Below are 13,399 nucleotides of genomic sequence, written 5' to 3' on the forward strand. Positions count from 1 at the left end.
TATTTATTTTTATTTTTTTACAGGTTTAAGATGAAACTAGCTCATGCTTTAGTGCTGTGCAAATTTCTTTAGCATATCAACGTTTAAATTATTGATATGAAATAAAAGAATGGCATCCTTTTTAATTATGTATGCCTTCAGAAATCAGCTTCTGATTTTAATACAATTGCAAGCACTAATACCAAATGCAGATTACTTAAAGAAACAAAACTAGTACTATGGCAGAGGTTTTTCTTTTTGCTTTTTTAAACTTTAATAGTTCTTTTGAAGTCTCTAATGAGTAAGCATGACACTGGACACTAAGGTACAGATGAGAAAATGATTGAAAAACACCAATTGCCAATATTCAAATACATAAAATTGATTAGTAAATTATGTTTTCTAACATTTATGCACAATAATAAAAGCCTATGAACTACAGGAAATTACCCCTCCCATATTAAGGCTAGGAAATGCACTCTCTGCACTTGTTTGTGCTGTCTGAATAAGCACTCAACTGGTGTACGAGATCAGAGCGCACGCAGTAACGAAAAACTCAGTTTCATCAGCCCTCTACAGAGTGCTTTTAAATTACAGGCACATAGTTTTGTTTGTTTGTTGCAGTGAAAATATATAGAGTTAGACTTGCTTTAGTTAGTATTCTGTGCCAGTTCGGCCACCAAGGTTGACTTAGATAGAATTGACTTAACAGTTTTCCCTTTGATTTGGCCATAAGTGAGATTTGTTTTAATTACAGATATACTATTTTCCAGTGTTGCATTATACATTGTGGGTTATCACTAGGTGTCTCAAATATTGTTAGAGATTGTTGATGAGAAATATACTGTCAACCATATTTAGTGCAAATTGCATCTAGAAAGCTTGACTGGTTAGATCCAGTTAATGGAGATTTTTGTGGCAGCAAAATGATTCCTGCTATGGAAAAGAACACAGTAACTTTTCTGGAGATTGAATTCTTTCAAGAACTGATGTACTGTAAGATTATTCAACAAACAAAAAGCAGGAATTTAAAAAAGGAAACAAACAATGAAAGTGTTCATAGATCTTTCTCTTAAAAAGAAAAAAAAGACTAATGAGACAGTGTTCGTGTAATATCTCAGTTCCATGGATTTACAGACAGGCTCTTCCTACAGGTGTCTGAAGCAAGGTAGGGCCTCTTCTATTCCAGCAGCATGAAAGACAAAGACTATATTACATCACACTTAGCAGGTACAGCTAACAGGGTTTACAGAATTACACAGCAATTGCTTTCTCCAGTTTTTTCACGGTTCCTTTGACCTGTGGAGGAAGAAGAAAATTTTGCTCACATGTCATTTCTAAAGCAATGTGGTTGCTTTGTGTGTGAGGATGCTTGATACAAGTTTGTCTTTTACTATTTTTAGTAAAGATATATTATTACAGACATGCATCCATAAGTGAAAAATAACTCGGGAGTAGTTTTTAATAATAAAAATAAAAGCTGAAAAGGTTTGAGCAAATTTCTGTGTTCTAGAATAATGCTAAACCAGAAAGTTAATTTCTCAGTTTTCTATAAACAACACGTACAAAATCATTCCATTAGTTGCTTCACAAAAGACCACAAAGACTTGACTTTTCTCTGCTATGAAATACTCCAAAATCCTGTAAAATATCTGAATGCTTTTCCATATACTTGAGTAAGAAATTTCTCTAGTGCACAGCATACCTTGAGAGTTTGGCTCTGGCAATGTCTCTCTAGCCACCAAATGCATCACTGTTGTTTTGCCAAAAGGAAGTTTTAATGCTGCAAAAGGAGAAAGGGAGATTTGTTAATAGTCATTTTTCTTCAAAACATCCAACTGAACCTAACTATAATTGGATAAGCATCGTTCAGAAGTTCACACTGTGAGGTTTGAACTGCTTACTAAACATATAAAGGTATTTCTAGCTAAAGTTTTGTAGATCAGGTCTTGGGACCTGATAATAATCACATACAACATTGTATTCTTAGAAACTTCATATTCCTGTTAGGAAACTTAGCCTTCCTTTTGTGAGTAAAAGTAGAAGTGAGCATTCATATCAAGGCTCAGGGCTAAGCACTCTTTACTGATATGGATGCAAAAAAGCAGCTAATTCAGCTACTAAAATGTTATTCCCCAGACATCAAAACACAGAACCACTACTGCAAAACAGATTTTCCTACAACATACTTTGATCCATGGCACAGATTTTCCAAAATAAAAAACATCTGCATCTTGCCTTTTAATATTGATCTGTAACATCAGCTGCATGTGAAAAATACCACATCTAAAAGCATCTTAAATCCGATAAGGTAGTTCTCACAGTGCTGCCTTTGTGTGCTTTAGTAAGACAAAAGTTAGAGGTTTCCCCAATTCATTCTGTTTGTTTCTGAAATTAAAATGATCATTTTCACATTCTGATTTAAGTACACCAGCACAGTGCTGTACATACGGGTTTAGCACTGTAGTAGGGTATTTATCAAAACTCTTAGTCTCCTTGAAATGACAGAATTCTCTGTTGCTCATTATATTTAGCAGATTCTCTTTGCCAGATTCAATATGCCAAACTTTGACTTCTTCCAGTTATTTGGGGGGAAGTTATTTTTACAAGTTCTTTACATAACTTTAGTTTTGTTTCCTCTCTGCTAAGATTTTTTGTTTGTTTGCTTGTCTCCTAAGATTAAGAAACTTCCTTGATTATTTTTCTCAGAAATGTAAGGTGAAGATGTCGTATGTTTTGTCCTCCCCTCTTTGTAAAAGACAAAAAAAATATTAGTAATAAATGTAACCAGAATTTAACCCTAAATACACAAATCATTCTGATTTGAGTAGAATTTTCATCCTCTCAAATCCAATTTACATCTTCTGGACACGGGAACAGGTTGCCCAAGGACTTTTTGAATGCACCATCCCTGGCAGTGTTCAAGGCCAGGTTGGACAGGACCTTGAGCAACCCGGTTCTAGTGTGAGGTGTCCCTGCCCATGGCAGTGGGGTTGGAACTGGATGATCTTTAAGGTCCTTTCCATGCCAAAACAGTCTGTGGCTCTGTGATTCTAAGTCATGATTAAAATGTAGGTAAGCATAGGGAGGGATGCATAGCTCCACAAAGTCCTCTGAAGCAGCTGTACTTCGGGAAAAGCCATCTCTATAGAAAGTCAGATCTGGAAGTTGCTTAATTCTTTTGAAGCACTGCCTGTGCCTACAACTAGAAGCTGTTGATAGCTTGAAGTCTGACAAGGATTAAATATTTTTGGTACTTGATCCTGTGATACAATTGAAAACTCCGCAAAGAGGGTATCAGCAGCCTGTTGAACTCAATGGAAAAGGACTGCCTTCATGACATAAACTCTTAAGAAGCCATTACAGAAAGAGCAAAATATTACAAACTAATCACATTAGGGACATCTCTCATAATATCAAGACAGATGAAGAGACTTAATTAGTGAGCTGTGAAGATCAATTTTTTTACAGTAAACCAGAAGTATACTAATATTCCAATTAACTAATTTCAGCAGTAGTTTGCATAGTTCACACAAGTTCTTACTACGATTTCTAGCTTCTTACTTGGAGCATCATGACAGAACCCGAGCACCCTAACTCTTTCTTGCTCTTGTCTTCGTTCTCTCACTCTTTCCTCCCACTTAGGCTAAACTTATATTTAATTCCTTTCCCGTCTGTTTAATTCCATTTTTATTCCAGGTTTTCTATTGTCAGAATTTACTTTTCGCCCCCTCTTTTAGTATGTGTATGGTGCAGGCTTCCCTTCCCCCCTCCCCAATAAATAAGGAAGTAAAAGTTGCTGATTACCATTATCTAACTAGAAACTGAGAACCTCCCTAATTAGTATTATTTCAAATGCAAAGCACAGACCAAATATTTACCCAAAGGATGAAATTTCCTGTTGGAAGCTGAACACAGACTCTACCTTGCTAGCTACCTACCTACCCAACCCTTCACACAGGCAGCACATGACAAAACAGTGCGGCTCAAGCACGGCCGGCAAGAGGAGCACAAGCAGCTTTACAAAGGGGTCTGTTTTTCTTTACCACTTCCAATGCCATCAGCTCTACTGTTTTTGTAGTGACAGCCCATTCAGAGGAGCTGGCAAAAGAGATGGTTTCTTAAAAATCAAACTTTTCACTCAAAAGCCAGTTTTTCCTGTCAATTTGTCTTTTTTTGAGGCTTCTGAGTATATAGGAGTCTCAAATTCAGGAGATGGTATAGGATATTATGATATATGATGTTAAAACTAGAACACTGCAACGTCACTTTTAAAAGTGAACAAAATTGGACTGTTAAAAAAAGAAAACACCAAACTGTTTCCTTGGAAAATTTTGTTTCACTGGTTGATAAAGTGACTTTCAGTACACAGTAGGTCCAAATTCCAGTCAATATCTCCTAATCACCTAAAGCAAATAAAACACTAAGTGCTATAACTCAGTTATAGAGCTGCAGCTAGAACAGCTTAATGAACTGCATTATAACAGCATAACAAACTAAATATTGTATTTAGCAAGAAATATCACCCCACCTTCACTCCCCCTTTCTCTTTTAAAGATAACTAGTTCACTTAGGGTTACATCTAATGAACAACACAACCTGAAGTAGTAGTCTTTTCAGGCTGCTCCATAAACTGCTGCTTCCCTTTCAGATGGATAATCTGGCTCCAGACAACTTCATTAGCACTACAGAAAGCCAGCATTTTAGGGATGCTTTTTTTTCTTAAAACAATACAGCAACGAAAAAATCTTTGAAGAACACTAATATACATGTAAGGTCCTTAGGGTAAAACCATAGTGATTAAATTGCATGCATGAATGAAGAGTAATGAACTAAAATGCCCTGAACCCAAGTAAGTGTTCAGAATCCATAGACCTCACTTAACACAAGAGTCAACAGCATGCAGCTGTTATTTTTCATCTTAACTCATTAAACAATATATTATATGTATTAAACAAATATTCAAAGTTGTTTCAGATTTAGACAAATGTCACCAAAGGGAACAATCACTGGTGGTCAAGAGCAACACATAGAGATGAATGGCAAAGAAAATCCCATTTAGCTATCTCATTGCCTGGAAAAGGTAGGGTAAGAATAGCAACTCTAATGGCAGAGATGATCCAAGACTTAATATTTGTCTTTCAACCCTACTCCAACTGCTACTAACTGGCACCTGGTAAGCATACAAATTAAAGAATGAATAAAAATTTCAGTGTTCTCACAGTTGAGTTGACAATGATCTTGGTTGCATATATAGCAGCATTAAAAATTGATTTATATGGAGAGTAAATCCATTCTAAAAGTACATCACCAGCCAACACCAGTAACAGTGGAAAGTAAATCAATGGCTATATCATTCCAGCCACTTCTTCATGGAAAGATCACCATAAGCAGTCCAGAAATACTCTTTTCAAGTTCATTTTAACTTCAGAATTGGTGAAATTTTACTTTGTATTCTATTTTCCTCTCTGTATTGCACTCAAGTACCAAATGCATGAAAAACCTGAACATACAGAGAAAGTGGAAATTTTAACTTATTTCTAAACTGGCACAAAGAAGAGACTCTCCCTTTGTTTAGTCATTGAATAGTTGATATTCACAATGGCAAGTTTTTTCTACAAAAGGAAAGATTATTGTTACAAATTTGTGTCGTATCTCTACCAAAGACACCCATTAAATAGATATAATTACGGGGGAAAGCTTGCCACAAGGGGGCATAGTTGAATTGCATTTCCTTAGCATATGAAGTGGAGCCATTTACTTCTGTTTTCACATAACTATGCAATTGTATCCCTGAGAGAGCACTGGACAGCAAGAATGCTTCCCCTCATTCTCATTCATAGAGTGTCTTCCTTCATTGCACTAAGATTTAAAGTATTGTTTAACCAATTATCATAGTGTTTATCTAACACTTTAAAATTCTTCAGACATTACCCAACAAGTGCAGTATGAGAGAGATGGAACAAAATACTCCATTTTAGAAAGAAGAAACAAAAGCAGCATTACTATTTCTTTATGCAAGAGGAAACTTGACTTAGCAGGTGGTACCCCCCAAAGTTTAACAAGATGGAAAAATACACAACAAGATACATGTTACTCTATGCAGAGGAATAGTACTATATAGCAAGCTGTACTGTGATCTTGAACAATAGAGTAGTATTTACTGCACTGTAAATAAATGTCACCTTTGCCTGGCTGTAACATCCATAATGAAAATTATTTTCATACCTCCTAATGTCACATTGCCATGAAGAAACCTCCCTTGATAAATAAGCCGCAAGATATTTGGACTGCTGACTTGTTCTTCTTCCCAATCTGAAAAGGAGAGAGAGAATTTTCACAGTTACATTGTAATAAAAACATCCTTTGTTATTTCTCTCACCTTTACCCAGGAAGAAAACTAAGAATAGGACTCTTGCATGAAACACTGAAGAGAGAGCACAAGCTGAAGATACAGAAAGATGGTTCAAGGCTAGCACTCCTGAAACCTATCCTTACATCTGTTATTTGACATTGGCATTGAAACACACAATTTTATGCCTGTAAGTATAAATATTACCAACTTCACAGACTGCATGAGATACTTAGCACATACACAAGTCCTACATAAAATATTTTAAAAGTGCAAGTTGCTTCCTGGGATTTAATATCCTCTTGGATAAAATTGCCTTTAATTTCTTCCTATTTAGAAGGCTCTCCAGCCATCCTCCTCCTCAACAGCTAACTAGAGCTGCTCTGCAGCAACAGGCAGCAGCCACACAGAATGAAAGTGCATGTGATGGGTCATTTGAAATGGGATTCTGAGATGACAGCCCTGAACTGGCTCAGCAGGCTGCTCAGCAGTGTTCCACGATGGCCAGATCCAACCAGTTAAATGTCCAGAGGGGGCAGTGACCTGAGCAGCCCCCAGCAGTCACTGCAGAGAGCCTGAACAGAGGCCTCTCACAGAGCTGATGCCAACTGACACATTGTAAGGAACTTCTCAAAGGACAATCTGTGGATGTTTTTCTGTGGCAAACAGTGACTCGGGAAAGCAAGCATGCATTTTCCTATAATGCATTTCCTATAATGCTTAAGCCATCATAAATAATTGACAAGCTTAAATGATCTTTTCCTAATCTTTCACTGTTCCCCATTACAATGTGAACAACAAATAAATGTGTACTTTGCTTTCAGAACAAATATCATAAAACCTTGAAATGTTGAATTTAAATGGGTTCTCTGGGAATACAGTGTCCTCTGTTTCTTAGCTGACCAGATCTCTGGCAACAGCTGTTCACAAATGTTCTCCCTCTCTGCTTTTGTAGTGTTTATATGCCAAAATGAATATTCAGCATGGGATCACGACAAGCAACAGAAACCAACCTGTTCACTGGGAACATACAATTAACATACAGGCAGCAGCAACTGGCACCACAAAAGGAGAAGAACTGAAAAGGGGAGAAGGGGAAGCATTTAAAACAAAAACCACGGCTGTAGAGAGTGTATGGGGAGGCATCTGGTGTGAAAAGGCAAGCAGGCAGAGATGGGCAGTAGGAGCCATCGCAGCCCCAGAACATGGTGCCGGCAGGGCTGGTATCAACAGCAGCGGCTACCGTGTCCCCGGGTGCTGCCATGTGCCTGGTTTATAAGATTAGATCAAATTAGGCAACCAAAGCTATTTGAATTTCAAGTATTTCCACTCAGGGTCTGATTCAACTGTCTTGCAATTTAAGCACATACCCTTTTTGCTATGCTGTGAAGTGGGCTATGTTAAGGAGCTGAATTATCACACTACTGGGGTGAATGATTTTTTGGAAGTTATAAGAAGATCATTTATTTATTTATTTTTACCCCACTTAGTCTGAACTCTGCTGCACCATGGCTGTAAAGGTAAGTTCAGCCCGTTTATAATGCCATCATGACATAAACCAGTGACCAACAGAAGACAGACTACATTTTGGCACCGGTATTTGCTCATTGTTATGCTGCCAATTCACCCATCCTTTTAATTTCTGCTTCTTGGCTGGCAGTCTGAAACACTTCTTCCCGACATGATTTCAGATTTTCATTTCCACTCATGACTAAATGAACCAAGGAGAAGCTATTTACCTAGGACTCTCTTTTGAGTTCAGCAGATAATTGCAGTACAGTAAAAATGTTAATATTATTTAGAAGAAAATGGGGAGGGCAGGAAGAGAACGGGTAATCTACCTAGGTGACACACATTAATATAAATTTGGTATTTTCCACTACAAGTCAAGAGATTCTTAATTAACAACTGTCTTACCAAAAGAGAAGTTTGCCTTAATCCTGCCAGCATGTAACTGAGAATATTTCATAATCTTCCCCCCTCTCTAAGATCATGAGAAGTCAAATAGTGCTAAAGCAAACCATTCCATATCATCTCTATTTCAAGGATAATTTGATTCTCACCAAGATTTCTCAGTCCTGTGGCAAAGAGCACTCTCAGCCTGAAAACGGCTCATGTTTGTGAAAACCTAGACACTATTTTGAAGTAGATTTTTTCCTCAGTCTTTTAAATTGACATTATTCTTCTTTACACAGGCAATCAAATATTCATCAAGATTTAGAGAACTCCCTCAGGGCAGCAGGTATTTGAACTGAGGCTTCCATGTCCGGTTCTACTCTTGTTTTTCTTAAAAAGAGACTTTAAAGTCTGGGTTTTTTCTCAACTCAGAATCCGCAGCCTTCAAGCTCTTCACAAGACTGGGGACATGAGACCACATGTTCGGGAATAAACTTGAGTAAGGAAAACAACAGTTCTGCCTTTACTAATTCAGATGAAAGTACACAAAGAGTACTTGATCGTGACAACTATGCTGTAGGTACACATTAAAATACGTACAGTTCATTTCAATGATGTGCATTTCAAGGCCAGACTGGATGGGTCTTTGAGCAACCTCGTCTAGTGGAAGGTGTCCCTGCCTATGGCAGCGGGTTGGAACTAGATAAGCTCTAAGATCCCTTCCAACCCAAACCATTCTATGATTTTATGATACATCAACCAAATTTCTTAGTATAAAAGTGTTTTACATGTATATCTAACACTTCAGAGGACTAAAAACCTCCTCCTTCATGCCGTATTTTATTAAATACATAATGCTAGCAAAACAAACAGCAAACAAGTCCCCTGAAATCCTGTTCTTCCTGACCTCAAAGAACAGTTTAAGGCCTAAAATATGGATTATCAGCACTAACTTTTTGGCATGAATTATCATCTACCATGCATCTTTGACAAAGGCACCACAGAAACAGATATTGCAATGTTTTAGTTTGTGTAAACAGTAGTCTTTTTTAACATAAAACAGTAACCCAGATGAAGTTCTGTACCAAAAGAAGCATTTTCTTTCATCGTATGTATGCTATGTCTGTGTTTTGGCTATTTTCCCATGAAATCATGGTCAGGGAGAACAGAAGCACTCTGTTTTTGTGGAACTATTCACATATGCGAATACACATCTTAAGTTTTCTGAAGCCAGTATTCCTTCTTAACACCAAATATATTCATACAGACAACCTCAGTTTCCCTCAGTCTTCTCATGTCTCTTAAAATGTTCTTTTGTATTTGATTTTTTTTCTGGAAAAATACTATTTTTATAGATCCTTTCCAAGATAAGGCAGTAAGGAAGAAGTAATTCAGTCTCAATTTCACTAAAGTGCTCCTGTGACATGCCATGTTTTACAGTAGCTGTCCTCACATAAGAGGTTTTATATCTCCAACATTTACTCACACTTACTAGATCCTCTAACAAGATTGAGCAAGAAAAGTGTCTGAAGACTGGGGGAAAGCAGTACTGCAGTTTGGGGAAGCAGATTTTAGAAATAAAGTGGGAAATAGTCCAGACATCTGAAAATCTGCCCAACCAAAGAATCAAGGAAACAGAAGAACAACTGTATTCTATAGAAATCTGTACTCAGTAACACAATAAACATACTCAATCTGAATATTGAGAACAGAGATCAGTTTACTGGCACTTTAGTCTGACAATACAGGGAAGCTTCTAGCTCGCCAGTTAAAAAGCCAAAGCCACAGAGCTACTCACCCATCGGCCAGTTGTCATACACATGTTTTGCAATATCTGCAGCAGAGTCATTTGGTGAAAATAGGAACTCTTTCGTTTTCCCACTTACCAAGATGAGGCGCAAATTTATCTGTAAAAAAAAAATAAAAATAAATGAAAATGCACTATTAGGGAGGTATGCGGGGAAGACAAAGTCCTATTTCTTTTTTTAAAGTTACTAAAAGGTGCCATTGGTTTTAGAAGAAGATTGACCCAAAGTGATTTGAGAAAACTGTTTAAGCTGGTGTTAAAAATAGGGTCAAAAGAGGTGAATAAAATGTTGTTGCTTACACGCAATCTAGGAAGATTAAATTGTAACAGCTGGCATTTTTGATGATAAATGCCAGAAGATTCTGATACGTAGTGATGGAATCAGCTGTGCCACTAAAACAAGATTTCAGCAGAATATAAAAAAATTCCAGCCAAGAAACACTAGCAATATATCTTCTTGAATGAAGGGGGAAAATATAAACCTGAAAAAATAACCCAAACAGAGAGCATTAAAAATATCAAAATCTGAACCTGCATAGGCTCACGCCCCAGTAAAAACCCTAGCACCCTCCCCCCAGTATGATACTTGTCAGCCCTGATCTCACCCACTGCATCGCCTACAAAGCACCAGGGAGTCAGACAGCATCCTTCCTCGCTCCCAGCTGCCAGAGAACTTGAATCCCTCTGCCAGTCTTCTGAACCCAAAACTTTGTTCCACCACTGCCTTTTACTCCAAGCAAATCAGTTGACATCCACATGTAATACAGTAATAACACCATATCACAGTTTTTCTATCACTGATTTCCTTTATCTAACCGTCAGCATCTTCAGCTATAATTTTCCTCTCTTTTATTTGCAAGTTACTGAGTATAATGCCTTTTCCATATAGCATTAAAATAACCTGTACAAAGAGCTCACTATGACAATAGTGACTCACAATGCAAAAGAGATTAAACTCTGGCTCCTCAAGCAACTGTTAGCAAGGTCACAACGTGTGTTTGGGTAACTAGCACTTACCAACGCCCATGGCAATTAGGAGTTGAGCTGCTTCTGTGGCTAGGCCTACAGCCTAAATCGCATCAACTATTAGTAAGACTTCAGTATCCTAACTGCTTGGATACTTTTTTCCAAATCACACTCTCAGACCGTGGCTCTCATTTTAAGTTGGACAGAGCTTTCCTTGCTGGAATTAGGTAAACTGTTTTCTAGATCAGATACAAAAGGAAAGATTTACAGAGATGGCCAAATTTTCAAGACTTCTTCAGGGGAAAAAAAAAAATCGCAGCACATCGCATCCACTGCACTCGACAGCCCTGCCTCAGTTACCTGCCACCACTTATTTCAAAAGCTCTCCAGAAAGGTTATTTATTCTCTCTTGAATGCTTTAGCTTGTATTTATCCTACCCATCTTTAAGCACCTAATGGAGGTAGGTATCCAATTTACAGTCTCTATCATCCTGTACACTTTAAGGTCAATGAAGAAAATGACCCCTGCAAAAAGCAATTCAGTCTTTATTTCAAAGTGTAGCAAGGATTCAAAGAGTTAATGTAAAAGGCCAGGTTCCCCTCCCTGTTCCCTGCTAATGCCCTTCAGAAGCCAAGAGATTGCTGTCTCTGAGAAAGCACCACAGCTATTGTAAGAATAGCACAGTATCTTAGAATCAACTAGGTTGGAAAAGACCTTTAAGATCATCAAGTCCAAATCGCTGCATACCAGGAAATCACAAAACAACTTAAAGGAGAAAAGCTGCAGGAATACTGTTTAGTCAAAGACAATTATTCATAAAATTCGGAACACATATGGCTACAAGCATTAAACTTCTGTTTTCTTTGATATTTCCAGAATGATTAAGGAATTATTTTCAAATCTCAACAAGATTTAGCAGAAAATGCAACCGAGTTCCACTATTCCTGTTTACTCCAAAAACCTGGCTACTGTAATTGAATTACAACTACAAAATGTTATGCCTAAGTTCAGCAATGGCCAGACCATGTCTACTTTTTGGTTTGCTTATATTGTCTTTCAGTTTAAGTAGTTCCCCCCGCTTTTAGTTGTCTCCACTTGTGTATGTATGGACAGCACTTATATATGGTTTCTATAGCTGGACTGCCCGAGACAAACTCTTCATCTTTCTCTAATGAGACATCCACTCATCCCAGGAGCCTGTCTCTGCATATTTCCATTTCTTCCCTCTTCTCCTCAAAACAGATGACTTATTTCTGACATGGTTTAGTGGTTGACTTGGCAGTCCTGGGGTAACAGTTGGACTTGATGATCTCAAAGGTCTTTTCCAACCTAGCTGATGCTATGCTTCTATGTCTCACCAGATGCTTGTATAACACCACCAGTAATTTCCTCTGTCTACTGGAAACACCTTCTGTGCTTATGTCCCAAGAGCACATATACCTTTTTCATAAATGCACCATGCTGTTTGCTCAGTTACTTTGTACCCTTCTCCACTTCAATCCTTTCAATAATTCAGCCTCCACTCTTATAACCGACATTTTGGCTGTAATGCCCTAAAGCACAAGGCTCCAAATTTCATACCACTCCTATTATTCCATCCCTCCCTGGGGAAAAGAGGCAAGGTGGAAAGAAACATTCTGTACTACAAAGTTTCAGATCTCCCCCATGCCTGGGCCCATCTCCTATGAAAACCCCCAGAATTTCAATATAACACTCCTTTCTCTCTAGAGTATTTCTTCATGTCATCAAATTCTAGCAGCAAGATGCCTCTATATATACCTTTGTCATTAGATGAATCAGGAAATGCAAGACTGATCTGACAACTGATCCATAATGAGCAAGAAGGAGCTCTCTCTGAGCTGGTTTCCCTCCCTTCAGCCAGGCCCTTTACGTTAGGCTCTTAGGCACACTCACAATTTCTCTACTAAATCCTAATTTCTCCTATTTAACCAACAGTTTGCAATATAGCATCACATCATTTACTGTGTACATATTCAGATTAAACTATAAAAATGTCTATGTAGAAAATAAGTTCTTTTCATCAAAAGTCAGCTTGCCAACCTCTGCCTTTCAGAGGCTGCACTGCATTCCACTTTCTCTATACCTCATTATCTTTAATTATCCTTTAAGCATTAATGCATCTCATTACAAAACCAGCACACTGCCAAAAATTCAAGAGGTTCAGACTGCACCACAAACTGTTATTGTACTTGGGAATGGGCTGCCTGTTTAGGAAACAAACAAACCAAACAACCCCAAATATTCAGCAGCAGTGCCTGCTGTCGGTAGCAGTGATGAGGAGCTTCATCACCAGCAGCCCTTCAGCCTCTCACTCCAATCTCCCTGCATCCACTTCCTCTACTCTAACTGGCCCCCTCAGCTTGCTCCCTCTGGCCAA

The 13,399-nt window shown here is 38.0% G+C and overlaps 1 protein-coding gene across 1 annotated transcript; it reads right to left on the reverse strand.

The window, feature by feature from the left end:
• Window positions 1-2: 2 nt before the first annotated feature.
• On the reverse strand, window positions 3-12,539 carry UBL3 (ubiquitin-like 3). The gene is made up of 5 exons (XM_010017951.1): window positions 12,486-12,539; window positions 10,026-10,134; window positions 6,208-6,294; window positions 1,685-1,762; window positions 3-1,278 (listed from the first exon to the last, which is right to left on the reverse strand). The coding sequence occupies exons 1-5, from the start codon at window positions 12,537-12,539 to the stop codon at window positions 1,226-1,228; spliced, it is 381 nt and encodes a 126-aa protein (XP_010016253.1). The 3' UTR covers window positions 3-1,225.
• Window positions 12,540-13,399: the final 860 nt, after the last annotated feature.

Source organism: Nestor notabilis, unplaced genomic scaffold, assembly GCF_000696875.1.
Source record: "Nestor notabilis isolate BGI_N333 unplaced genomic scaffold, ASM69687v1 scaffold34210, whole genome shotgun sequence".
In the NCBI taxonomy this organism is placed as follows: Eukaryota; Metazoa; Chordata; class Aves; order Psittaciformes; family Psittacidae; genus Nestor; species Nestor notabilis.

Excerpts from the sequence above, each read along its gene's own strand:
- UBL3 (XM_010017951.1), bottom strand. The coding sequence starts at position 12,539 with ATGTCGGTTATAAGAGTGGAGGCTGAATTATTGAAAGGATTGAAGTGG. Across the intron at positions 10,135-12,485 it reads AAGGATTGAAGTGGAGAAGG|ATAAATTTGCGCCTCATCTT; the intron begins GTACAAAGTAAC and ends TTTTTTTTACAG. Across the intron at positions 6,295-10,025 it reads GTATGACAACTGGCCGATGG|ATTGGGAAGAAGAACAAGTC; the intron begins GTGAGTAGCTCT and ends TCTCCTTTTCAG.